The 24,791-nt window shown below is 41.9% G+C and overlaps 1 protein-coding gene across 11 annotated transcripts in view; it reads right to left on the bottom strand.

The window, feature by feature from the left end:
- birc6 (baculoviral IAP repeat containing 6) overlaps positions 1-24,791 on the bottom strand; it is a 163,713-nt gene that overhangs the window by 121,557 nt on the left and 17,365 nt on the right. For 10 of the 11 annotated variants that reach the window (XM_080037113.1, XM_080037116.1, XM_080037120.1 and 7 more), the window contains exons 5-19: positions 22,513-22,624; positions 21,543-21,625; positions 20,778-21,003; positions 20,513-20,682; positions 17,922-17,980; positions 15,258-16,871; positions 14,470-14,619; positions 13,887-14,112; positions 10,242-10,402; positions 9,922-10,053; positions 8,884-9,015; positions 7,558-7,724; positions 6,940-7,073; positions 5,540-5,701; positions 1,987-2,118 (exon numbers count right to left, since the gene is read on the bottom strand). In XM_080037113.1, the coding sequence (XP_079893239.1) occupies positions 1,987-2,118; positions 5,540-5,701; positions 6,940-7,073; positions 7,558-7,724; positions 8,884-9,015; positions 9,922-10,053; positions 10,242-10,402; positions 13,887-14,112; positions 14,470-14,619; positions 15,258-16,871; positions 17,922-17,980; positions 20,513-20,682; positions 20,778-21,003; positions 21,543-21,625; positions 22,513-22,624 (3,660 nt within the window). The remainder of the gene's footprint in view (positions 1-1,986; positions 2,119-5,539; positions 5,702-6,939; positions 7,074-7,557; positions 7,725-8,883; positions 9,016-9,921; positions 10,054-10,241; positions 10,403-13,886; positions 14,113-14,469; positions 14,620-15,257; positions 16,872-17,921; positions 17,981-20,512; positions 20,683-20,777; positions 21,004-21,542; positions 21,626-22,512; positions 22,625-24,791) is intronic. The other variant, XM_080037121.1, reaches the window with a different exon arrangement.

Here is a 24,791-nt window from a genome sequence, read left to right as displayed (position 1 = left end):
GGTGAAGCCCCGAGTAGGCTAAAGATGTCATTATTAGCCAGCTAGCTCACGAGAGCTAACCCATGTAGTTTGCGGCTTAAAACAAGCCAACTCTGCGTCACGGCAACCGCACGCTGAAGCAGCAAGCAAGTTTCCTTTGCCCGATGAAATTTTTGACCGTTAATACCAGCTGCTCTGCCACCGTGACACGGAGTTGGTTTGTTAACTTTAGTGACGGCGCACCGGAGCTATGGAGCTAGACAGCTAGAGCAACAGATGAGGCTTCTTCTGTTGCGGGTAGAGAAGCTGTATTGCAGCCCAGAACTCTGCTGCAGAGCCCCCGTGTGGCGCGGCGGTGTAACTGCAGTGTAACTATAGGGACAGCTGCCTCCCGCTCCATCTATGCTCCCTCCACATGAACTTTTTTTCTCCGCGACATAAACGGTATGGCCAAATCTCTCCCGGTAGACACTTTCATATCGTCCACGATATGATATCGTCATATCGCCCAGCCCTACAGCGATCGTGAAACTCTATGCACTTACTCACACAGGTGATGCAAAACAAACTCAGAAAAAGCACGTTTCAACCGTGGAATGATAGTTTACTGCGGCAACTTGCTCGCTCACACACCAGAGAGAGAAAGAAAAGGAAACTTCACTAAACAGAGGCTCCGGCTGACTGACGTCACCGCCGATAACTGGCAGTTATAATGTCATCCGCACTGAATAAAACACATCTTAAAACACTATAAGAAAATAACAAACACTGTAACCTGTAAACTTTTCTACAGTCAGTGCCTCTGTTTCACCGGCGTTCACACAACCTGTGTTGCTGAGTGTTACCTGCCCATTCCTGTGTCCGTCCTTTCAAATTAAATTCTGGCATGGCAGAGCCATATAGGTTGTGATTCATTTTGATAAGGCACCGCTCCTAGTATAAATATTTTAGTTATACATTTTGGCCACAATTTTACTTAGTTTAAAATCAAGTTTTATACACATCCATCATGCAGGTACAATGAGTGGAGTAAAATAGTTTATATTTTGCTTCTAGGAGAAGCAATGAGGTCAGGTGACTAAAAACCTTATTTGTCTGCAAAGATGTGTTATTTAACAGAAATGTAAAACAAGGAAAAGTTAAAGCAGTGCTCTGTGGATTTGATTTTGTGCAAAGTTTTGGTACAATATTTTCATGTATATTTTTCTTTGTGTAAATGCATTGATTTCAGGTTAGCACTGAGGATACATTTTTTTATGCAAAAATGTGTACATTAGCAGGAATATTGCATAGTCAATCACATGGATATGAAAGCAGTGTTGTGTTTACGTGACAATCCAATACAAATATTTGACTCACTAAAATTACTGAATAATCGTGATAAAATATCGTGATATCAATATTGACCAAAATAATCGTGATAATCATTTTGGCCATAATCGTGCAGCCCTAGCACATTGACACATTTTTATTTACAAAACCTTGACCGGGAAGCTTCCCCGTTATTTAATAGAAATGCTGCAAATCTCCAATCTTTATCAGACCGGCTCCACTGACATGCTTATGCTCTATGTCCCACAAGCCCGGTCTGAGCTGGGAAAGACAGCTTTTAGCTTCAGTGCCCCTGACTCCTGGAACAACTTACAGCAAAAAATGAAAATGAATACCATGATATCCTTTAACCAATTTAAACATACTATCTTAAATCTACCAAACCCTAACAGTAACTGTTTTAATTAGGCCGAATTGTACTTTTACCAATTTTATTTTATTTCCAGCCACTCTACACCTCTGTCTAAAATGTTTCTCTTTACCAGCTTGTTGTGTATTTGATGTATTTGCATTGTATATTGTGTATGTATTGTTGTTTTTGTTTCTCGACATCATTGCAAATGAGGGTCACCAATCAATGATATCTCGAGTATAAATAAAGGTTAAATAAATAAATAAATAAATAGCTGAAAAGAGCTTACAAGCATCATCAGTTAGGTCAAACAGGTTTCTTACCTAATGCAAAGTGCAAGGAAGCGAGCACATTTGTGAGCTATGCTTCGGCCGGCCTCGAAGAAACACATGTGCACAATATCCGTTAGGCGTGTCCGCGTCTTGGCCAGCAGGCCCTCCTTCCCCTCTCGTATGCTAAAAAAAAAAAGAAGGCACAGGATATATTACTTTATCACATGTGAAAGTGGCAGCTACTGTATGTGCGATCTAGATTTGGTAGATACTGTGTTACTTGCTGTGCTTTTCTTTTTTTATATATACTTTATTGTAGAAGTAAAAAATAGGTTATCATCTTACTGTTATTAACATTTACAGCATCCTACATTGTTTTGATGTATTTATATTTGTTGTGCAAAATAAAAATAGAAAAACAAAAGAAAGAGAAAAAAAATGTAATATCCCTACATACATACAGTCAGAGGTGGAAAGAGTACAAAAATATTCTACTCAAGTAAAAGTATGATTACTTGGATGAAATTTTACTTAAGTAAAAGTAAAAGTACTAGTCTAAAAATCTACTGACGTAAAAGTGAAAAAGTAGCTGATTTAAAATGTACTTAAAGTACAAGTTACTAGTTACTTTTTAACAGCGGGAGGGGGCAGGGGTCTCTTCAGTGTAGGGCATTATATATATAGACAAGGGGATATAAATCTTAAACTAGTTTTGTTTAATTAATGCAACACTTTTACAAATTAAAGTGCACAAATTAAACAAATCATGTCACCACACATGTTTGGATGTATACTGTGTCATTATACTTTAGCAGGGTTTTTCCTGCATAGAGAAAGTTTTGGCGCGCGCCAAAGCGGATTTATCCAGCGCCAAAGGAAAATCAGGAGCGCCAAAATGATAAAGATTGAGAATAAATATAGCTATTTAAAACCTCTCCAAATTCAGCCCAATTTAAGTCATCCTACTTGAGGGGCTGGGCAATAACTTGAATTTCATTTTCGATTACTATTACGGCTTCCCTCAATCATGAAAACAAAATAATCGTTATTAAACTATCATTGTTCCGCACGCCGGGGCATGCAGGCTTGTAAATGCAGCAAACCCTTTCAGCCGAGCGGTGCGTTCGCTCGGCCCCTCCCTCACCTGATAGTTTAGCTATCGGCTGGTCCAGAGTACGAGGGAGGTGCTGCGCATTGCCGGGTGTTTTGAAAAACTTCTAGATGACGAGAATAAAGGTAAAACTAATTGTGTTGCCTGAAAACTCTTCGGACTCACAACAAACTAAAATAATGTGCAAGATTTGTCACGCGCGGACACGTGAGTCACATACGCGACCGCGAGAGAGCGAGAGAGAGAGATAAAAAAAAAGCATATACGACCTGATCTGCACCTCTAAACATCCCGACCAATTTGTTTATTCACTGTAAGTCGAGTCATAGTGGTCTATGACCAAGCAATCAATGAATAAAAAACACAGGAGGTTTAAAGCTCCTTGACTCCTGCCACCACAACTGTCAACACTACAATGCAGCTGCCTATCCACCCTGCTCCTTGACATAAATAAATCATGCCCTTACATTTAATGCTATCAAAAGACGTGCCCTATCAACACCATTTACAACTGGTTATTTTTATTTTGACATATTTATTTTATTCAATTATTAAAAATATGTTTCACTTATTTAGCCTATTTCTATTCTCCCTGTTTTCAGTTCAATTAGGCCTTTGTTTAAAGTCCAAAGTCATGCTGTTATTAGAAAAAAACCTTGTTAAAAGTAAAAGAAATGCATAATGTTCAAAATTCAATGATTAACTGTCTTTAATAATCGTGATAACACAATGTGATTACTCAAAATAATCATGATTATGATTTTTTCATAATTGAGCAGCCCTACCTTCTTGCAATTTCAATGGTTTAGATCAATTAGAAACAATTAAAGTAATAAATAGGTAGACCTAGTCATTATTAGTATTTTGACTTCATATCTACAGGTTGTTTATTGTGATTTCATAAGCGTCAGTGAGCTCCATGGTTACGCAGTGATTGACAGGCTGACTGAAATGCTCTTTATCTGGACAGAAACTGCCCTCTCCCAACCCCACACCTTCTTAAAATACACGAACCGTTTGCCTTTACTGTTAAACATAGTCGCGACTCCAAAAAAAGTCGGTCGCATACTGACCCCCCCAAAGGCCCATTCTGAGCCAGGAAAAACCCTGTTTAGATAAGCAAATATGGAGCAAATAGTCTGTTAATGGGGAATGGGAATGTAACCTAGCAGACTGCAGCTGCAGTTCTAATAATGTAATTGTGTATAATTGATCGAAACCATGGACATTGCAAGGTTAGGCTGCTCGATTTTGACAAATCATAATCATGATTATTTTGATTGACATCGTGTAATCACAATTATTAGACAATTATTCATTGATTTAAGAACTGCAGCATGCACTTATTTAACATTTGAAACCATGACTTTTGACTTTAAACATATCCTAATTGAACTGAAAACAAGGAAAATGCAAATAACCTAAGTAAAACATATTTTTTATAATTAAATAAAATAAGTGTCAAAATCAAAATAAACCGTTGCAAATGTTGTCGATAGGGCACGTCTTTTGCTAGCAGGAATGTGAGGGCATATTTTAATGTATATCTCATGGAGCTGGCTGGATAAGCAAGTTGCATTGTAGGCTACAGTGTTCTTAATTGATGACTGTTGTGGTGGCAAGAGTCAAGGAGCTTTAAACTTCCTGTGTTTTTTATTCCTTTATTGCTTGGTCATAGACCACTTGGATTTGACTTAAAGTGAGTAAACTAATTGGTCGTGATGTTTTGAGGTGCAGCTGGGTCGCATATGACTTTTTTTTCTCTCTCTCTCACGGTCGCGCATGTCATCTGACTCGCGTGTCCGCGCATAACATATCTTGCACATTGTTTTAGTCTATTACTGTTACCTTTCTTCTCGAGCAATGGTTGACTTTCTGCCGTCTTCTGGAAGTTTTTCAAAGCTCCCGGCAACACGCACTGTCTCCATCCTACTCTGCACTGTTAAGGTGAAAGCTAGGTGAGGGAGGGGCCGATCGCAAGGCTGGATGAAAGGTTTGCTGCATTTAAAAGATCAAGTCTTCACGTGCGGTACAATGACAGTTTAACTAGGATTATTTTGTTTTAATGATAGAGGGAAGCAATGTTTGTTGTTATCATGTAGTCGCAATGTGTTAACTCCTCCTGTCGATCATTCTCTGTGTTAGTTTCCGGTATTGTGCCGTAAAAATAAAAGCCCCCCGCGATATTTCTTTTATTTTCTCTCCTGTCCCTATCTATTTTTTTACTCAGTAACGCAGGTGATATAAAATGTAGCGAAGTACAATACTTCAAAATAAACATACTCAAAGTAAAAGTAAAAGTATAGGTTTTAAAAATCACTTAAAAAATTACAAGTACACGAAAAAACTACTCAATTACAGGAACGCGAGTAAATGTAATTCGCTAATTTACACCCCTGTATACAGTATATAGATGAAAATAAAATAAATAAATAAAATAAATAAATAAATAAAATTATGTCATTTGCAGTGCTTGAGCTAGAGAGTCCAAACCTGCTAGGTCCGTTAGAGAAGACCCCGGCCAGCCAGCACAGGATGTCTAGTATGAGGCTCTGGGCGTGCTCCGTGGCTGTGCTGCCCTCCTTCTGTCCACACAGGGCATCCAGCAGCCGCTCATGGAAGTCTAAGAACTGCAGCATGGCACAGCGCTGGACTCTGAGCAGAACAAACCAACAACACAGTCCAACTAGTAAGTAACAATGATTTACGGAAAAAATGGTAGGATTAAATAAGTGTGAACTTCTTAAGATAAGAGAAAAGATAAGATATACTTTATTCATCCCAGCAGGGAAATAATAATTGATAGGTTTTATATAGCGCTTTATTGCCTAGGCACTCAAAGACGCTTTACAGAGTTCCTGGTTCAATTCGTTCACACACAGTCATACCGGTGGTGGTAAACTACGAGAGTAGCCACAGCTGCCCTGGGGCAGACTGACGGAAGCGTGGCTGCCATTCAGCGCCAACGGCCCCTCCGACCACTACCTCAAACATACAGCAATCATACACATTCACACAAAGCAAGGTGGGTGAAGTGTCTTGCCCAAGGACACAACAACCATGACACAGGTGGCCGGGCGGGGATCGAACCGCAAACCCTTGGATCGTTGGCCAACCCGCCTAACCACCTGAGCCAGAGTCGAAAGTAGGTGTTCCAGCAGCCAGCATACATATACACACAACACAACACATACAAATCTCACCCATACAAAAACATGAGCCCACAATACACAAAAGTGGCATGGATGGTCCATGTGCATAAGTAGCTGTTACTCGTAGATAAAAGTATAAAAATACTAGCTCTGCCAGTGCATAGTATGATCTCCTTTTCAGAGATGTAATTCCCATCATCAAGTAGGTCCTATTTGTCATTTGTGTATCTTGTTATGCTTTCTATTTTGTGTGATATTATTTTCTGGATCACAATTTCTGCTTTCTTTTTCATGTTTCGAAATTAATTCCAATCAATCGATCAAAAACAACTTTGCTTTTTTTGTGTACAGCATAGACGGAAAGGACCAAGGAGACATTCATCTGATTAAATGTGCCCTACCATTAACTCATCTTTTCTGTAGAAGGTTTCATTGTGCATATCGTTAGCCACATAGCATAATTGTCTAAATATTATATTGACTCTACTCTACATCTACTTTACCCTACTCTATAACCCTTAACATATGACTTAGGCAAGTATGCTATTAGGCTAACAAAGTAGATGTAGAGTAGAGTAGATGTAGAGTAAAGTAGATGTAGAGTAAGAGTAGAGTAAAGTAAATATGATTTAGGCAATTCTGCTATGAGGCTAACGATATGCACTCTTACTGGTAACTGTTCATTATGAAAACAATGTGAAGAGAAGCCGTAGTGCCCATCCCACCACAGTGATATCTGACCTTTCTTTGGGGATGGACGTCTTCTTAAACCTGCGGATGGTGACGGACACTTCCTGCAGCAGATCGCAGCCTCGCAGGTTCTCCACTTTCTTAGAGGGCGCTGGGCTGTCTGACTTCCCTGCAGAGACCTTCTCCTAAAAAGACATTTCAGATTACTTTTAGCACAAAATGTTGTGCCCACTTAACATTCTTGGAAAATGCGATAGGCATTCGATTAGCTAAGCTTGAATCGTCGAGGGAGGACCATGTTCTATTTAATAGTGTAACCTTTCATAGACCATTTCAACTGAATGAGCCCATGACGTCTATTTGAGTCAATGCTTTTCAAACACAATGCTATTTGTGGTGATACCTGGGACACTTTTTGTTTGGTTTAATTTTCGTTTTTATAAAAAAAAACAAAAAAAAAACATTATTTTTCCTTTGTTCATATTTATTTTTACACTTATAAATGCATAAAATAGACGCAACTGTGTTTACTTGTATACCATTATGTGAAATATATTATATCAACATTCCAAATAGGGATCTAGCTATTATTTTATGAAAGGCTTAACCGTGAAATATGAACCTTATGACATTTTTAAATGGACTAGAAGTTGTAGAGTAACTGTGTACCTTGGAGGCCTGGGCCCGTTGCAGTAAGGTAGACAGTGAGTGGGCTTTGGTGCCCTGGGGTTTGGCACTGGGCATTCTCAACACAGGCCTGGGGCTTTCCTCCATGCCCCTGTCACTCACCGCTTTGATGTGAACCAGGAAGGAGCGGTACTTCCCACCTGCCATGCCTGCAGAGGAGAGAGAACACAGACACTCTGAACTCCACATTCACCCTCAAATAATCTCTAGGGCTGTCAAACCATTACAATTGTTTAATCACAGGATTCTGTGGATTAATCACGATTAATTTTATCATTCGAAATATGCCCGAAAAAAATCTAATTTTCTCTGTATATTGTTGTATGAACAGATAAGATAAATGACAGAAGGTGGATATGTACATTTAAAATGAGTAGGCTTTGTTTATTAATTGAAAATCCAAATTATGGTTTTAATACTGAAAATAAATTTAAACCAAACCATAATTCAATTGGTCTGTCTCTTTACTATGTCTTTGGGCAAATATAGGATAGGCTATAGAATGCCATTTATTTGGTGAACCTATAGGTTGTGCATTCTTGAATACAACTTGATTACAGTCCGCGGTGTGTGTGTGTGTGTGTGTCTGTCTGTGCGTGCGTTTGTAGACGCGACCACGTCCTAGGGGACTGTTCATGTGTACCAGGAAGCCAACGTTATGTTGATGTTTGATCACACACACCTCTGAAAACTGCAGACGTTTGTGTCCTTGCGGGCTCTGAACAGAGCGGACAATGTTTCTCCTCCTGCCGCGGCAGTTGATTTTATATACTATCTATGCCCCCGACACAGACGTGACCGTTAGCAGTTTAAAACTTTAAAACACGGCACGGGCTAACATGTTTGGCTGCGCGCAGCTACTGATCCTGGGTCAGCCACAACGTTAGATGACTGTAGTACAGAGCCGGTGGGATGTACGGGGCGGATCATTCTGCGCATGCGTTAAATGCGTTAAAAAAATTTACGCTGTTAATTCCAGAAATTAATCATCCTGCGTTAACGCGTTAATTTTGACAGCCCTAATAATCTCCCATTCTATTTAGTATGGTAGAAAAAAGATTTAGGATGTCCAGTATTTCCCGCACGTTCACACAGCAGCGGCGGCGGCTGTATTTTCTCCGCCGCTGCTATAAAAATCCTTCTGCTCCTCATTTTCAATTTTTTTTTTTTTGGTACGTAGCTCCTTTTAGAAAATGGGCAGCGTGTAACGTAAATTGCGCAGAATAGAAAAAAGAAAGAGTATGCAATTTGGAACACAGGGTTAGTGGCAGGGATCTGTGAGCTAGTAAGCTGTGAGTGTGTTGTTACCTTTGACCAGCTTGGGGCTGGTCAGGCTCAGCATGCCTGCATGGCCAGAGAGGTCCAGCCCACTGGCCAGCCACACCGGACCACACAGGATGTCCTCCTTGTGGTCCTCAAGGAAGGGACACAGCATGGAGCCTGAAAGGAGACACATGAGCCATTGGTTCACTGGATAATAGACATTCTTTTTTCAGAAAGGTGGGGGTGGAGAAATGGAGAGGGTTATTTCTCATACTTTTGGAGTCTTTGGTTCCACAGGGGACACATAAATGCTGAAAAACCATGAAAAAGGGCATTTTGCATAAAAGGTCAACTTTAAATTGGCGGCATGAACTAAAATGAATCAATATGATCCACAAACTGCAGCTTATTACATGAACAGGTGTAGAAATACCTCAAATACCAGAGACCATATTAGATGTTCTGATCATTTTGACAAAATGTCCTTAGACATTTCATTGTTTTTAAAGATATTCTTTTGGCATTTTTATGCTTTATTGATAGTGTAGAGACAGAGGTGAAATGGGGCAGAGAGGGGAGTGACATGCAGAGAACGACCGCGGGCTGGAATTTAACCCGGGTCCGCTGCTGGCCGAGGCCCATGGGGGGGACGTCCTACCAACTGAGCTAAGGGCGCCTCCCATTTCATTGTTTTTGTTGAAACAATGATGAAGGGAAAATAACTTTTGGTGGCGTAAAGACAGGGACGCTGCATAACAGCAGCATGCACTACCTGATGAAGAGATGACTTTGGAAATGAGTACAACGTGTTTGGAGGACAAATGAAGTGTTTGAGGTGTGGAAGTGTCAGAATAACTGTTATGAATAATAATGTCTTTTTACCCTAGCACCCATTACTCTTGTTTGGTTTGTTGTGTGTATATATGAGTGTGTGTATTCATCTTTTTGAATATGTGTTTTTATTTTAATTAGTTCGTATCTATTTGATTGTACTTGCTCGTATGTATTTTGTTAAAGCACTTTGTAAAGCATTGTTTTTAAAGGTGCTATATAAATAAAGATATTATTATTATAATAATGAACCTGAGGTGTCCTCTATGTCCATGAACTGGATGTCCTCTGTGAAGTCATGCAGCAGGGGCTGGCCATTCCTCTCCCCGTTGGCGTGGAGGACATGAGAGAGGGGGAAAGAGATCTGTCTGTCCACTGCTGTCTCTGTTTGGATGGGGCAGAGATTGAGATCCATATTCAAAATCTCCAAAAAGTTCAATATTGGAAAGATTATAAAAGAACATCTTTCAACACCAAACAATATGGTACATTCATTGTAGTTGCTAAGAGTACAGGTCTGTGCAGTACTTGCAGCATATAAAGAATAGATGTGAAAGCAGTGCCCTCCTCACCGCTGACTTTACCCAGTCCGGGGGCTTTGTTCTTCAGTAAAGTGACCTGGATCTGAGGAATGTTGACGATGTTGGCGTTGAGGACAAACTTGAAGTCCACGTGGCCCACCATGCAGGCCTTAGGCAGCACCAGCTCAAACACATGCTCGTCCCAGCTGGAGCTGTGGGAGCAACACACACACGGTCACACAATGATTAGACCTTTAACCCATTGATGACTAAGGCAATCTAGGATGCATGTCCTTAATGCCTGAGGGTTTTCTGAAAAAACACTACAAATTGTCAAGTCTACCAAAACCTTAATATCTAAGCCTGTGTAGCACATAGGAACATGAAATAAAATACATTTAAAAGGTAAGGTTCACAGGTTTTATTTAAACAGGCTCCCTTAGCGCTTACAAACCAACAAATTCTTCTAAAAATCGTCAAAATTAGATGGGGGAGAAAAAAAAATATATAAATAATATAAAATATTTTAAAATAATGTGCTAAATGAGGTCACAATCCTGCTTCCTTTTAGCATGTATAGTAGTGACTGAGTGTGCAGTGGAGGGATAAAGATAGACAGATATAGGAAGGAGGAGATAGCTTTATTTTGTTATTTAGTTCAATTATCACTGGCACCATAAATCCGACTTCCCAGTACAACTGGAATGCAGAATGACTCCCGCTGTCGGGAGCTGATCAGCTGGTCCAAACGGCTGTATACCACGGAGATGAAAACGAAACTGAAACTTAACTATCACCTGGCTGGGCTGAATTTGAGTTGGAGCAGCAAAATATAGCCTAAATTCATAAATATTGTTAATAAATAGATGCAATGTGTTGTGTGATTTTCGTCAGTAGTCTATAGTAGACCTAGATTCTGCGCTCTGAACACCACTAACTGTTCTGTAATACACTATCGCCGACACAGCCGGCAAATTTTTATTATATATATATATATATATTTATATACTACTATATTGCCCTTAGACCCAGTGCAAAAGAGGTGAGACGATAGCGGAGCTGCACGGGATTAAAGAGTGAAGAAAGAAGCATATATATAATATATATATAAAACGTCCATAGAGCCCTCTCTATGCTTATGGATATTTTTGAAGGAAGTCCACTTCTAGGCAGATGTTCAGTCACTCTTAAAGCTCTCCATTTGTAGATGATTTGCCTCACGGTGGACCGATGGAGCTCAAACTTTTTTTTTATTCATTTATAGCTGTCCCCAGACAAATGTGCAACATCAAAACTCTATTCCTGAGATCCTCTGAGATTATTTTCGCTTTTAGCATGTCTGACCTGTATGGGTTCACTTTGGTGAGCCTAAACTGACCTGGTTTGATCTCTGTTTTATCTAGTGCCACCCAATTTTTTCCCTAAAGATCTCTCACTACATTGGTCCATTTTATCACTCAATTTGGCCCACCTGATTGTGTTTACCTGCTCCATTTAAGCAATGCAGCTCAGGGTTCACAAACTTTTGCAGATATAACATTTGTCAAATAATTTGTTTTATCTGTTTTAACAGTTGATTTCTGGAAAATAAAAATGTTGAATTGATAAACAAACATCTGTTATTTCATATAAAAAATACTGGTATTGATAAAAATGAATTAATAATGGTTAAAATAAATAAATATATATATATATATATATATATATATATATATATATATATATATATATATGTGTGTGTGTGTGTGTGTGTGTGTGTGTGTGTGTGTGTGTGTGTGTGTGTGTGTGTGTGTGTGTGTATATATATATATATTTATTTATTTTTTCCGGCAAACCACACAACTTTTGGGTGGTCGCGTGGTCTTAAAAAATCAACAAAACCCACCTCATGTGTATTTGAACCAATGACAGTGCATTCTATGCTGCGCACGCAATGAAAATTAGATAAAGTAACAATGCTGCGCTATGCAGCATCAGGCAGGAGATACAATGTGGCGTCGCGCAGCAGCCGTCATCAATGGGTTAACCAAGGCATTCCTTTCCGTCACTCGTCAGCCATTCAAATATTTGTTTTTACAGTTACTTACTTGCCCATATCATAATGTAGATTTAAACAAACTAATGATCCGAGTTAGCCCATACATGAGTCCACCATGCCAAAAACTTGCTGTGTGGTTTATTGTATGTCAAAGAACAAGAAATATTTCAAATTAAGATTCACTTCACACCTCCATCAAGAAGAAAGGACACTAAGAGAAGATAGTTAGATATCAGGATATGACAACTCTGGGCATTGAGACTTAAAGGACATGGATCACCTTATCCTGTCAGTTTCCCTATCGTTGCTGACCATCCATATGCAAGGACACCAGGTCATTAATAAGCTGTCTGGCCCTGTTGTTTGGGCGACTTGAAGAAACAAAATTAAACGGTATTCTTATGTTCTTGATCTGATCGGCAAAAACCTCAGAATTTGTATACTCCGCCAGTCGACTGACAGCGGTTGTTTTTAGCCAGAAAGGGGCGGGGCTATGACGCAGAGGGGTTCGTTGCTCTCATGTATATGGCTTTAGAACTGCACAAGCAATACTGCTCTGTGGAAACCAGACATTTAGTATGTTGCCTATGTGGAAGGTTTTTTTTTTTGCCTGAACATACAGTGGCTTGCAAAAGTAATCATACCCCTTGAACTTTTCCACATTTTTTCACGTTACAACCAAACACGTACATTTATTTTATTGGGATTTCATGTGATAGACCAACACAAAGTGGCGCATAATTGTGAGGTAGAATGAAAATTATAAATAATAAATTTTTCATAAATAAACTGATTCAGGGGGGCTGAATACTTTTGCACGCCACACTTTTCAGTTTTTTATTCATAAAAAAAATTGAAGACCATGTTTCATTTTCATTCCACTTCACAATTACGCACCACTGTGTGTTGGTCTATCAAATAAAATCCCAATAAAATAAATGCTACGTGTGTGGTTGTAACGTGACAAAGTGGAAAATCTTAAGGGGTATGAATACTTTTGCAAGCCACTGTTAGGCCTTTCACACCGCCGCAAAATCGGAGCTAGTTCTGGGCTTGTTCGGAGTTAGAGCCAGTGTTTTGGTTTCACACCGCCAGAGAGCCTGCTCCGGGCCGTAAAAACCGGGGGAACTCATACCCCAGGATTGAGCAGGGTTTGATAAGAACTGCTTGCGCGAACGGTTGGGGGAGGGATTATCCTGACCAACCAGAGCAACTCAAACCTCATGCCCGCCATATTTAAAAACACCGCTACTACGAGACGTAAACATAACATAATTACCGAACGTAGCGATCAAATTGACCGGCGAGAATACGCTGTATGGGTCCTGTTTGCTTAAGAAAGCAAAGCGAGAGCCAACAAGTGTAAAAATAAGACGTATTCGCCGCTGTTGTTGTGCTTAAAGCTAGCGGTAGCTTTAGCGTTAGCCACAAGAGCAGCGGCGTCGGGTGACGTACACACACGTTTACAGTGACGTCATGACGTTGCTCTCTTGCCGGCTCCATGGCTGTCTCCGGTCGATGTGAAACCAACCGGTTCATAACTGGGATAAGGCTGTAACCAGTTTTGAACTGACCCCAACACCAGCCTGGAACTGACTCTTGGTTCATTTTGGTGTGAAAGGCCTATGTATGAAAGATGTAAAGAAAGTAAAAGCTACCTGTCGGTCTGCAGCTTCCAGGTGCGTGTGTGTTGAGCTGCGTCTCCGTGGTGCTGCTGGTGGAGGTGCTGCGGGTGGCGTCTCTGCTGCTGCTCCTGCTGCACCTCCACCCAGCAGGGGGGCACCGTGGCAGAGAAGCGCGGCGTCAGAGTCTCAAAGCGGGTCAGCTCCACCAGAGGCATCAGGCTGGCTGTGGTCAGGGGCTGCTCCACCAACAGCTCCACTCCTACAGACACAGACAGGTAGGGTAAGAGACAAGTGAAACAAAGAACCCCATGGGAAACACAGAAACGCTTTGATAGACATGGGCCGGTATGATAACCTTAAGCTAAAAAAAGACCACGGTTTCCCCATATTCTGCGTACACCTCGAAAATGTGTTTGCTTGAAATGTCTGGGTAAAAAAAAAAAAAAAAAATCTTGAAAACTATCTTTTTATTTTTAAATGCACTAATACCTTACAACGGTATGAAAGAAAATAATGGTGGTTTTTAAAACCTGGACTTTGTCCAAAGCGCGGTATACCTTGAAGCAGTTATCGGCCCATGCTTGCTATTTGAAGAATGAACTTGTTTGAGTTGTACCTGTCATCCCAGGGCTAGAGGGGTTGGAGGTGGGCTTGGCCCCCTCCAGCAGCATGTCAGCCCCTTTAGAAAGGGGGCCGTCAATAAACATGTCTCCATCGTCGATATCGTCACATACGCCTCCAATTTGAAGGAAATGAAGTTCTCCACCTTCAAAAGGAGAGAAGAAACAAAATTAAAAAACGGAAATTTCTGACTTTCCCTCTTTTCATTTTAACGTTGACCTTAGAATGTTAAAACACACAGAATTACACAATCTCAATCCACATAGAGAAACATTAACATGTATTCTACGGGTTTGACGTAAGAATCATTTTTTTCTTGTTTGATCCAATTTGCAGACTTATATTACAGCACTAGCTGAATACGGAATAACAAGATCTGTTTGATATCAACGTTCCTTTTTGTCAAAATCAGTGCATATCCTCGCTAAGGGCATGTTGCTAGCTACAGTGGGCCCCTTTGTTTACATACAAGTTTACAGAGCCTAGGCCGTGTATTAACAATGGATTTTTTTTTTCAACATACAATACGAACATGTAGTGGATCGTGGGGAGATATTGACTGATTTTGACTAAAAGTGATTTTGACAACAAGAGTTCCCCAGAATCGCTGAAGATTATATAACTGAAAACCTATGAGTTAAACAAAATACATAAATACAATCAGGTCAACGATTGACTAAACACACACATTTAGCTAAACAAACAAAGAAACATCCTTCATCATTAGGGCAAATAAAGACAGTCCGTCCATCCTATCAGCTTTTCCAGGACTGAAAGACTCACCTTTGGTACAGGCACAAAGGCGGTCGGTCCCAGAGCAATAGGTAACTGAAACAAAGGGGTCAGTCTCCTCTGCTGAGCCCTCTTTCTTAGGCGGCTCCACCTTGGCCAGGACCTCCAGTGTGGACAGGTCCAGGATCATAATGTATCCGGCCCTGGTGGTCACCACCAGGTGGCCCAGGCCCGACACCTCAAACCTCTTGCAGTCTTTGTGGCTCGAGGCAGAGGTGGAGGGGCCGCTGGTGTTAGTGCTGCTGCTGGTTGTGGCTGCTCCACAGCCAGAGCCCCCCAGGCCCAGGCCAGAGGAGCAATGTTTGGCCTCATCAGAAGCCTCTTCACTGTCATCCTCCCTACCATCAAGAATGTCTGGGGGGAGCAATATATGAGAGGTAATGGCATCGTTAGGATCCCAGATCTGCTGCACCTTGACGGGCTCCTCGTCCAAAGTGACAATGCGTGTGGAGTAGTTGAGCTTGTAGAGTGCCAGATAGCCCCCGCTGCCTCCGCTCGGGGCCCTCTGCTGCTGCTTGTGGTGGTCTCCTGGGGGCAGGATGAGGGGCGTTTGAGGCGGTGACACACCCGCATGGTGCCCTTCCATCCCATTGGCCACCGGATGTAGTGGGTCTCCTTTGCGCTGGCTACACAGGGCAGAATGCAGCCGGTTGAGATTGTTGAGAGCCTCCACTTGGTTGGTGGCGCTCAGAGATTGTGCGCTGCACGGCTGCAGGCCGACCAGCAGGTGCACACCGTCCCAGCAGGGCGTGATAGAGTCCACATAGAGGTTCTCCTCCTCCAGATGTTTGGGCAGCCTCAGGCACTGCACCAGGGCCCCGGGCCGGGGAGGGGCCGACACGTTAGCAGCAGCAGCTAGCGTGCTCCATTTGTCAACATGTCCATCTAACCCTGACAGATTAGTGGCTGCATCAGCAAACTGCTGAATGTACGTGATGGGAGGGTCCTGGAGAAGGAGCTGCTCGTGTGTGTCAAACTCCATCTCTATAATCTGGGGCACGGTGAAGCCCTCCTCGTGGAGGCCCTTGCTCATCAGATTGTTCATTTGAGCAAACACCTGCCCTGATGGGGACTTGTCATCCACCTCTCTGATACTGTACAGCAGCAGTACAGGTATAGTCCTGCGCACAGCGGGCACAGTAGATGGGCTTGTAGGTTGGGAAGCTGCTAGGTTAGTAAAGCCCTGCTCCTGGGCTGCAGTCTGAGTGTTGCAGCTCTCTATCTCCATGGGGCCCTGGTCCAGTCGAGGCTCAGGGCCCTGAGTCCTTAGGGGAGCGTCTGCTGCCCTGCGTGCTTTAGGTGGGGCTGTGGGCGGAGCTCCAGCCAGGGGCGTGTTGGATGGAGAGCGGTAGCTGAGCAGGCCTCCGGCCAGCAGGCAGGGGAAGGGAATGTTGTGTTGGTCAGGGACCTTGTCCTTTGATTTAGCATGGCTGTGGGCCTTGCTTTGGTTGAGTGAGGGGTTGGCGCCCAGCTCCTCCAGGTCCTTGACTGTGTCCTCCAGCACACTGGCCACCACCTCCCACTGCAGCTTCTCTGGCTGCTGCAGCACGCTCAGCGCCGTCACACCCAGGCTCACATCCATGCTCTCCCACTGGGACTGCTGGCCTGGAACACAGGCAAAGGAAAAACAAAGGAACGATTTTAATACAATTATGGAAAACACTTTTATTCTATTTAAATGTTTTAAAAAGGACACTGTTACGTTTAAGTAATTTATTAGCTAAAATCAATGTCCTCATTCATAAATATGTCCTCATTGGTGTAAAATCACCTCTGCCAATAATCTGAATTATCCTCCTGAGCGAAGAATTTCATATATTTATATTGTATTATATCATGTACATTGAACGGGTAAGTCTTAAGGAGTCATCCATGTTCTTCCGGTCTATGAACGGGCGAGAGGGACATAAAGCACTACGCGCTCTTTTTCAGAGCTAGCGCCACTGAATCTTAGAAGGTGCTCAGAAGGACGTGCTAGTTCCCCGGTGCATTTGAAAGCCTGCACTGCACTTTAATTCACAATGCAAGATCATAGTTCACATAGATCACTTTAATTTTTTCCGTTTCGCTTTCGATACACTAGAAGCAATGCGAACGTGTTTGATCCTACCACTAGCACATCATTGTTCCCAGGCGTACATGGGCAGCGTTTCACATCAGCGCCAGATGTGTGTAGTGTAGTCACCAATCCCCCAGGCTGCAGCCAATATTCCCCTTGGCCAAGTCTGACCTAAGTGATTCTCACTCTGTTAGTGACAACCTGATTTAAATCAATATGACTAGAACGCATGGATCAAACGAGCGCTTGTTGTAGTCCATTTTCGGAAAATAGTGTAGTCTCGCGCTAGAGACTCACGTCAGCAATATTAGCCGTCGCGCAATGACGTCGGTTAGGAAAAGTGGAGTCGAATTCATTTGAAACAGTGCTGTCTTTTCCTATGTTCAAAGGAATCACCTTTTCATCTCTCCTTAACCCCGATGACGTTTAGGGTTAAGGTATAGTAAAGGAGGCTTAAAGGATAGGGGATTTGACTATCCGTAGAGGCCCTAGGTGTTTTCAAATGTAGAAATGGCGTCAGATTCATATGTGAAAGTTCATTGGTGGCATCACCGGCCATTCAAAATGACAAAGAGGGAAAATTCAAGTCTTCATACCTGTGACTGATTCTGATCGCGAATGCTCCTCACTGTCTGAATCCTCCAATTGGTCATCGCTAGAGAAGAGAATTAGTTACTAAGCATGACATGATCAAACACAACACTCACACATATGACACTCCTGCACAGTTAGAAGCATTCAGTGTATGTGTCACAGTATACAGGTGAAACTCGAAAGATTTGAATATCGTGCAAAAGTTCATTTATTTCAGTAATTCAACTTAAAAGGTGAAAATAATATATTATATAGAATCATTACATGCAAAGTGAGATATTTCAAGCCTTTATTTGTTATAATTGAGATTATTATGGTTTACAGCGTCTCAAAACCCCAAATTCAAAATCTCAGAAAATTGTAATATTACATGAAATCAATAAAAAAGGGATTTTAAGACAGAAATATTTGCCCTCTATAAAGTATAATCATGCATATGTACTCAGTACTTGGTTTGGGCCCCTTTTGCATGAATTCTTGCCTCAATTCCAATTCATTTTCCATGATATTCTAATAATATGAGTTTCACCTGTATGGCCACCCTTTCTCTTTTCTTAAGGTTTTCTTTGGTTGCTGTTATTTTTTAGATGATGTAGTGGCATGATCATCTATAATGAAGTTATTCACTAACTGTAAAGCCATTTTAGATTTGTAATACATATCTGACTGAGCCGGATAGTGGCTCAAGAAAAACTACTGGGGAAGTTTTTAAATTGCAATGGTGACTTACTTTAGTTTGTTTCATTTGGCAAAATTTGCCAATAGGCATTAAGCATTGGGTAGGCTGTAGGGCTGGGCGATTAATTGAATTTCGATTTCGGTTACAATTTTGGCTTCCCTCGATCATGAAAACAAGATAATCGTAATAAAACGGTTATTGTGCGGCACGCCGGGTCATGTGTAGTAAATGCAGCGCACCCTTCTGTCTCCACCTGCGCTCCGCCCCGCCCCCGCCCGAACACTGTCGCTTTCAGCGATTCCAGTGCAATTCTTTATTCAGCATAAAGTTAAAACGCTCGTCCAGGATGTTACACCGAAACACAAAAGCCTTGCGCGATTGAAGCAGCGTTTCACTCGGTGAAACATGGTGTGAGTGAGACACTGTGATGGCGGTGGGTAACGGTGTCATTCACTGTGAGAACTTGCCGGTGTGAGCCGCCGCGCAGAAAAGCTCTGTGGCTCTACGGGTAAAATGATAGTCGGGGATTCCTGCACGTTAACGTTGTTGAAGGGAAAGGCTTCCGCTTTCTGATTGCATTTCTCGAGCCTGAATATATTGTGCCATGTCGGCAAACTATCTGCGCGACAAGAGCAAATATACAATGAGACGCACCCCCTCCGTTAGTTTCAGTCTACAGACGAAAAGTTACAACCAGCACCTAAGCATGGACTTCGTTTAAATAAAGCGTCTAATTTTTATGATCAGCGCTCTGATGCAAATTCTGAAGTCTGAACATTACGTTGTCAGCTGTGGTGTAGTTTTTTTTACAGCAACTCAACGTGCACTGCAAAAAAAAAGAAGGCAATAAGTCGATCTTTTTGTAGATTCATAGCCTACCTCCTCTTATAAGTCGAAGCACAAATCAATGAATGGTTCACAATCAATTTTACTCTTAGATTTGAAGGTTTTACTGATTATTTATTTTGTGTGGCTTTTTAGTTGTAGACTATGTTTGAGGAGCACAATTGGGAGTTTTGTTTATGTAATGTTGAAAGAATTGGCTGAATTTTCATTTCGGTGCATCCCTACAATGAATAATCGTCTTTAATAACCGTGATTACAATATCAATCAAAATAATCGTGATTATCATTTTTGCCATAATCGAGCAGCCCTAGTAGGCTGCATTGCCACGCATTGTTCTCCTGCAGACGGATGTGTTTTAAAAATAGATCTAGATAAACGAGTACAACTCGAAATTGGTATTCACTACACAGTCGTGCCCATCCCTAATACAGGTGCATCAGACAACACAATGCTGGCTGTGGTCAGTAGTGAAACAGGCTGGAAACATTCAGCCTGAGAGGGCAGCAACACACGGCTTGGTATCAAGGTAGTCTTTGAAACTGTTTGTGTTACAGTTTAAACCTCAGGGAAAGCCTTCCACTGGAATGCATGGTCCTTATGAGTTCCATGTAGTGAGGAAGTGTAAGATAAAATATGAAACAAGGAGATTCTGATAAGAGATAGAGAATACTGCACACAGATGACCAAAGTCAAAAGTATGAGAAAAACCCAGTCTTATTTTGCCTTTATTTTCAATTCAGGTTGTGTAAGCTGTGGCTGTGGTTATGTGGCTCACACACATAACAAGTTTTCCTTGGTTAACTTCTGTGCTGTACACAAAGGTTCAGATGTTTGCCATTTTCAGCCTTGTGTTTGGGTGGCCCCCTGAGGTGGTTTTGCATTATTTGTATTTGTGTATTTGTGTATTTGTGTATTTATTTGTGTGTGTGTGTGTGTGTGTGTGTGTGTGTGTGTGTGTGTGTGCGTGCGTGCGTGCGTGCGTGCGTGCGTGCGTGCGTGCGTGCGTGCGTGCGTGCGTGCGTGCGTGCGTGCGTGCGTGTGCGTGCGTCTGTCTGTGTCTGTCTCACCTGTCTCCCTCTAGCTTGGGCAGGTCTGAGCAGGTGGCTGTCTCCTCCAGCCAGGCCAGCGTTGGTCTCCGAGCCTCGCCCAGTGTCTGCTGACTCTGCACACCACCGCACAGGAGCAGCTGCCGGAGGATGGCTGGGTCGTACGGGTTGATTTCAAACTTCAAGTGCACCTGATCAAACAAATCAAACACACCTTTTTAAACATTTGCTTCTCAGAGCGGACAATTGGGACAGATGATAGTCATTCAAAGTCTGATGCTCGGACCTTCATAATTTTGGAAATATCCCAGATACAGATCTTGCCCCTCTTGGTGGCAGCAGCCAGGAACTGTGGGCAGCTGCCGAAGCCATAGCAGGCGATCTTGTCTGAACCGTCGGCACTGTTGGGAAAGTGAGCAGGGCTGGTGGCCAGTGTCACTGACAGCGGCACGTTCTGTGTGTGCTCACCCTTCACAAACGGACAGTTGGGAGAGTGTCGCTCATGTTCAGACCTGGGGGGGAGGGGAGGGGGAGATGTAAGGCATCAGTCTAAGCATCTGAAGCAGAGGTACATGCAGGGGGTCCCGCAAAATTATTTTAAAATATAATTTCATTTTTTTTTTAGAAATTATATTGAGTAAATTTCAAGCATAAATAGGCAGAACTGAGCTACTTTTTGCACAAAATGCAGAACCGAACGTGTCTGACATAAGCCGCCATCAAATAGAGAGCTGAAAAGCAAATAATTACTCAACTAATAACCTTAGGTTGTGATAAGAATGGATCGCTATGTAATAATAACACCTTACCTCAAAGATAATAATAAAGACCAATAATAATTGTGAATACATATTTTATCAACCATAAACACAATAACCGAGTGTAAAATAGGTTCAATGATGTAAAAAAAAATATGGAAGTCTACGGCCAGGCTTACAATGCAACAGTTTTCCTTTTGGTTTCTCTTTTATCTGGGGGTCCCTGTTCTGTTTCTCTATGGACCAAGGGGTCCCTGACCTAAAGTAACTCATAGGTATTGATCCCCACTCACCAGGGCTCATCTGTGGGCTCCCAACAGACCAGACATACACTGCAGGTGAAACACATGGCTCTGTCGTCCCCTGTGGAGGCAGGCTGTGGAAAGACCAAGAAAGAATACAAACACTTACACAGCAACCATCTCCACCCTGCAGCTTTATCAGAACACATACAAAAGATAGCCATCATTGGTATTACATGATAGGTTATTGCTAACTGCGACATTAACATTTATTGTTTAACGTACTATAGCATAAGGTTGTTAGCATGATCACAGCTTTACCAAGAGTTGTTACATTGGCCCAAGTCAATCCCAATGTCCCTGCTTCCAGCTCTCAATCCTCACAGAATGAAATGTGACGTCATCTGTAGTGCTTTGCAGTGCGAGAGGCTGTGACGGCTCAAAATGATAAAATGGGACTGCACTTTGCAACACATCACGTTACATTGGCGACGCAATTTTTATTCAATTCAAAGGGGCATTATTGACAATAATAAATCTGGTGTGTATACACAGCCCAGGCTCTGTAAACTGGTATGTATGCAAAGTGAATGTAAACAAAGGGGGCCCATCGTAGCATGTTTACAAAGCTGTGTATCCCACCAGATTGTTTTCAGCGCACTCACAGTGCAGACAAAAAGCAGACTGTGAGGAGATATTCACTGATTTGACGAAGTGAGTTTGTCAACAAACATTCTCCAGAATGGCTGACTCCACCTTTAAGTAATAAACCTGTCAAGTGTAAAGTAGATTGGAGGGGAGGTTGGCCAGACCCTCAAAGGATAGACACACACACACAGTAGTTTCCCTGTATAGTTGGATGTGGCCATGTTTTTCTTCCCCTTAACTGAATAATGTTGAGCCGCAAACCGACACGCTCTACATGCAAATAGCCCTCTGACTGCATGAAGACATAGTGAATGTGCATGAGAGTAGACCGAGGTAGAGACAGAGCATATGCCAGACAGACAGAGAACCTTACCTGGTGGTAAAACCCTGCTTGAGCCATTGGGTCAGGCTGAGCCCACCTGTAGCCAGCATGTGGCCATGACGTGAAGGTCTCCCTCCTGTTGGCCTCGCTGTACATCAAAGATCTACAGACAGGAAACACCTTTTACAAACAGACCCAGTATTCTTCTCTATGCTGTATCTTGTGGACTAAGTCTCTGAATATCATTTCAACAGACCACACAATGCTTCATGAAGCACTCTGTACTACACTCTTAAACATTAGGGCACCTTCTATCACCTATCAAGGGATAGCAATTCTAATTTAAAAGAGCAGAAAATATACAGAAATGCTTAAAGGTTTATCAGAACTGCTTTGAATACAGAAACAGAAGAAGAACATCAGAGCTAAACTTTTTAATTGCTCAAATATTTTTAACGTGTGCCATAGCCTATCACAGTCTTTCTTTTTTTCTTTTTTCTCATGATTACATTTCTTTTTATAATTAAAAGGGGACTATAGAATTTGGATCGATAAGTGGATCTGAGTTGTCAGTCCGACTAGGAGATTGCAGCCATATCGGACCCGAAACCGATATTGGATTGGATCGGGCCCATCCCTAGAAATGCTATATCGTTAGCCTCATAGCGTAATTGCCTAAATCATATTTAATCTACTCTACATCTACTCTATTCTAGGTAAATCCATATCAGTTATGTTTTTTTTTCCATTTTCATATCGAGCATTTATGTCAAACGCATATCGACGTAATAGACGGGAGTTTTATCACTATTACTAATTGTAATCGAATTATTGCCCAGCCCTACTCATAGCATAATTGCCTAAATCATATTTACTCTACTCTACTTTTACTCTACATCTACTCTACCCTACTCTATAACCCTTAAAATATGACTTAGGCAATTATGCTATTAGGCTAACGAAATGTAGATGTAGAGTAGAGTCGATTACGTCGATATGCGTTTGACATAAATGCTCGATATGAAAATGGAAAAAAACAAAAACATAACTGATATGGATTTACCAACAGCCAATCACAAAGCAGAAATAAACTCAACAGCCAGTCAGATTGCAGTTTTTGCATTTTCTGTCTAATTACACGCCCATTTCCTGGTGCGACCGGGCATGTTTGTTTGAGCTTCAAGCGGTACGGGAAGAGGAGAGCCGTGTGTAGTCACCTCGGCAAGAGTGAAGAGAGTCTTGTGTTTAGCAAAAAATGTCGGCGGAGCACTCTGTTGTGTAGTGCTTTTCCTCTTCATTAAATTAATCAGTGGGCTACACTCACGGACCTATAAAGGCTACAATGTGTCCCGCTGCTACGATGTCACCATAGTCACGTTGCTGTCGTGGCCAGCGCTGTTCGCTCACTGTCTCTGTCGGCTTGCACCGAGCCGTCTCTGTGCATATACCGGCGTAAAAGGCTCGCAACACGGGGGGAATAAATATAGGAGCGGCCACACCGAAAGTGTGAAAATGCGCGGCAAGTTTTGACCGCCGTCCGACTGCTGCTATCAGCAGCGCGAGCGGTGGCTGTTCCAAAACAGCAGTCTTTCGCATCTTCTTTTGCGGTAGTTGCACCTTATGAAAAACAATCAAAAAGAACCAATGCTACAGTATAACATACAGGTAGCTGTTTCATATTGTCATATTTTATATCTTAAAGTTCAGTACTTAAATGTGTCAGGGCCTTTGTTGATCCACTTTACTTTTTATGAATGATTGTGCCTCTACAAGATGTAAGATGTTTGCTGTAGCCCTGCCAAAGGAGCTTAATGTAAAAGGAGTCAGAGCTTTTATTTGTATTTACAATATTTTCAATAGGTTACAAGGCAAGCTATCTTATATTGTTTAGTTAGGTGCAGTTAAAACATGTTTGTGAAGTTAAATGTTTATATTTAAATTAGGGCTGTCAAATTAACGCATTAATTTCGATTAATTAATCACAGAAAAATGTACGCGATTAAAAAAATTAACACTGATTAATCGCACTTCTATAATGCCCTTTGACCCGGTGCAAAAGTGGTGTGCAGCTGCACTGAGCTGAACCTGTAGCTTGCATACACGGCCCGCACGGGTGAAAGGGATAAAAGTAAAGAGAGAAGCAGGGGGAAAGGGCGGGGCCGAGGGCTCTATGGACGGTTTATGGGATGCTTCGGGCAAATAAGCATGAAGGTAGGAAGACATCTTACTTTATTCTCCGCAGTGTCTGTGCATTATTGATTTAGTGGGTGCAACAATGTAGGTTCAAAAGTATCTCTCAATCTTCCTCCGTGTGTGCAATTTTGTTTGCT

The sequence above is a fragment of the Ammodytes marinus genome, assembly GCF_949987685.1.
Source record: "Ammodytes marinus genome assembly, chromosome: 11".
Taxonomy (NCBI): domain Eukaryota; kingdom Metazoa; phylum Chordata; class Actinopteri; order Uranoscopiformes; family Ammodytidae; genus Ammodytes; species Ammodytes marinus.
The sequence above is the reverse complement of the archived record's forward strand: the minus strand, read 5'-3'. Positions and strand labels throughout refer to the sequence as shown.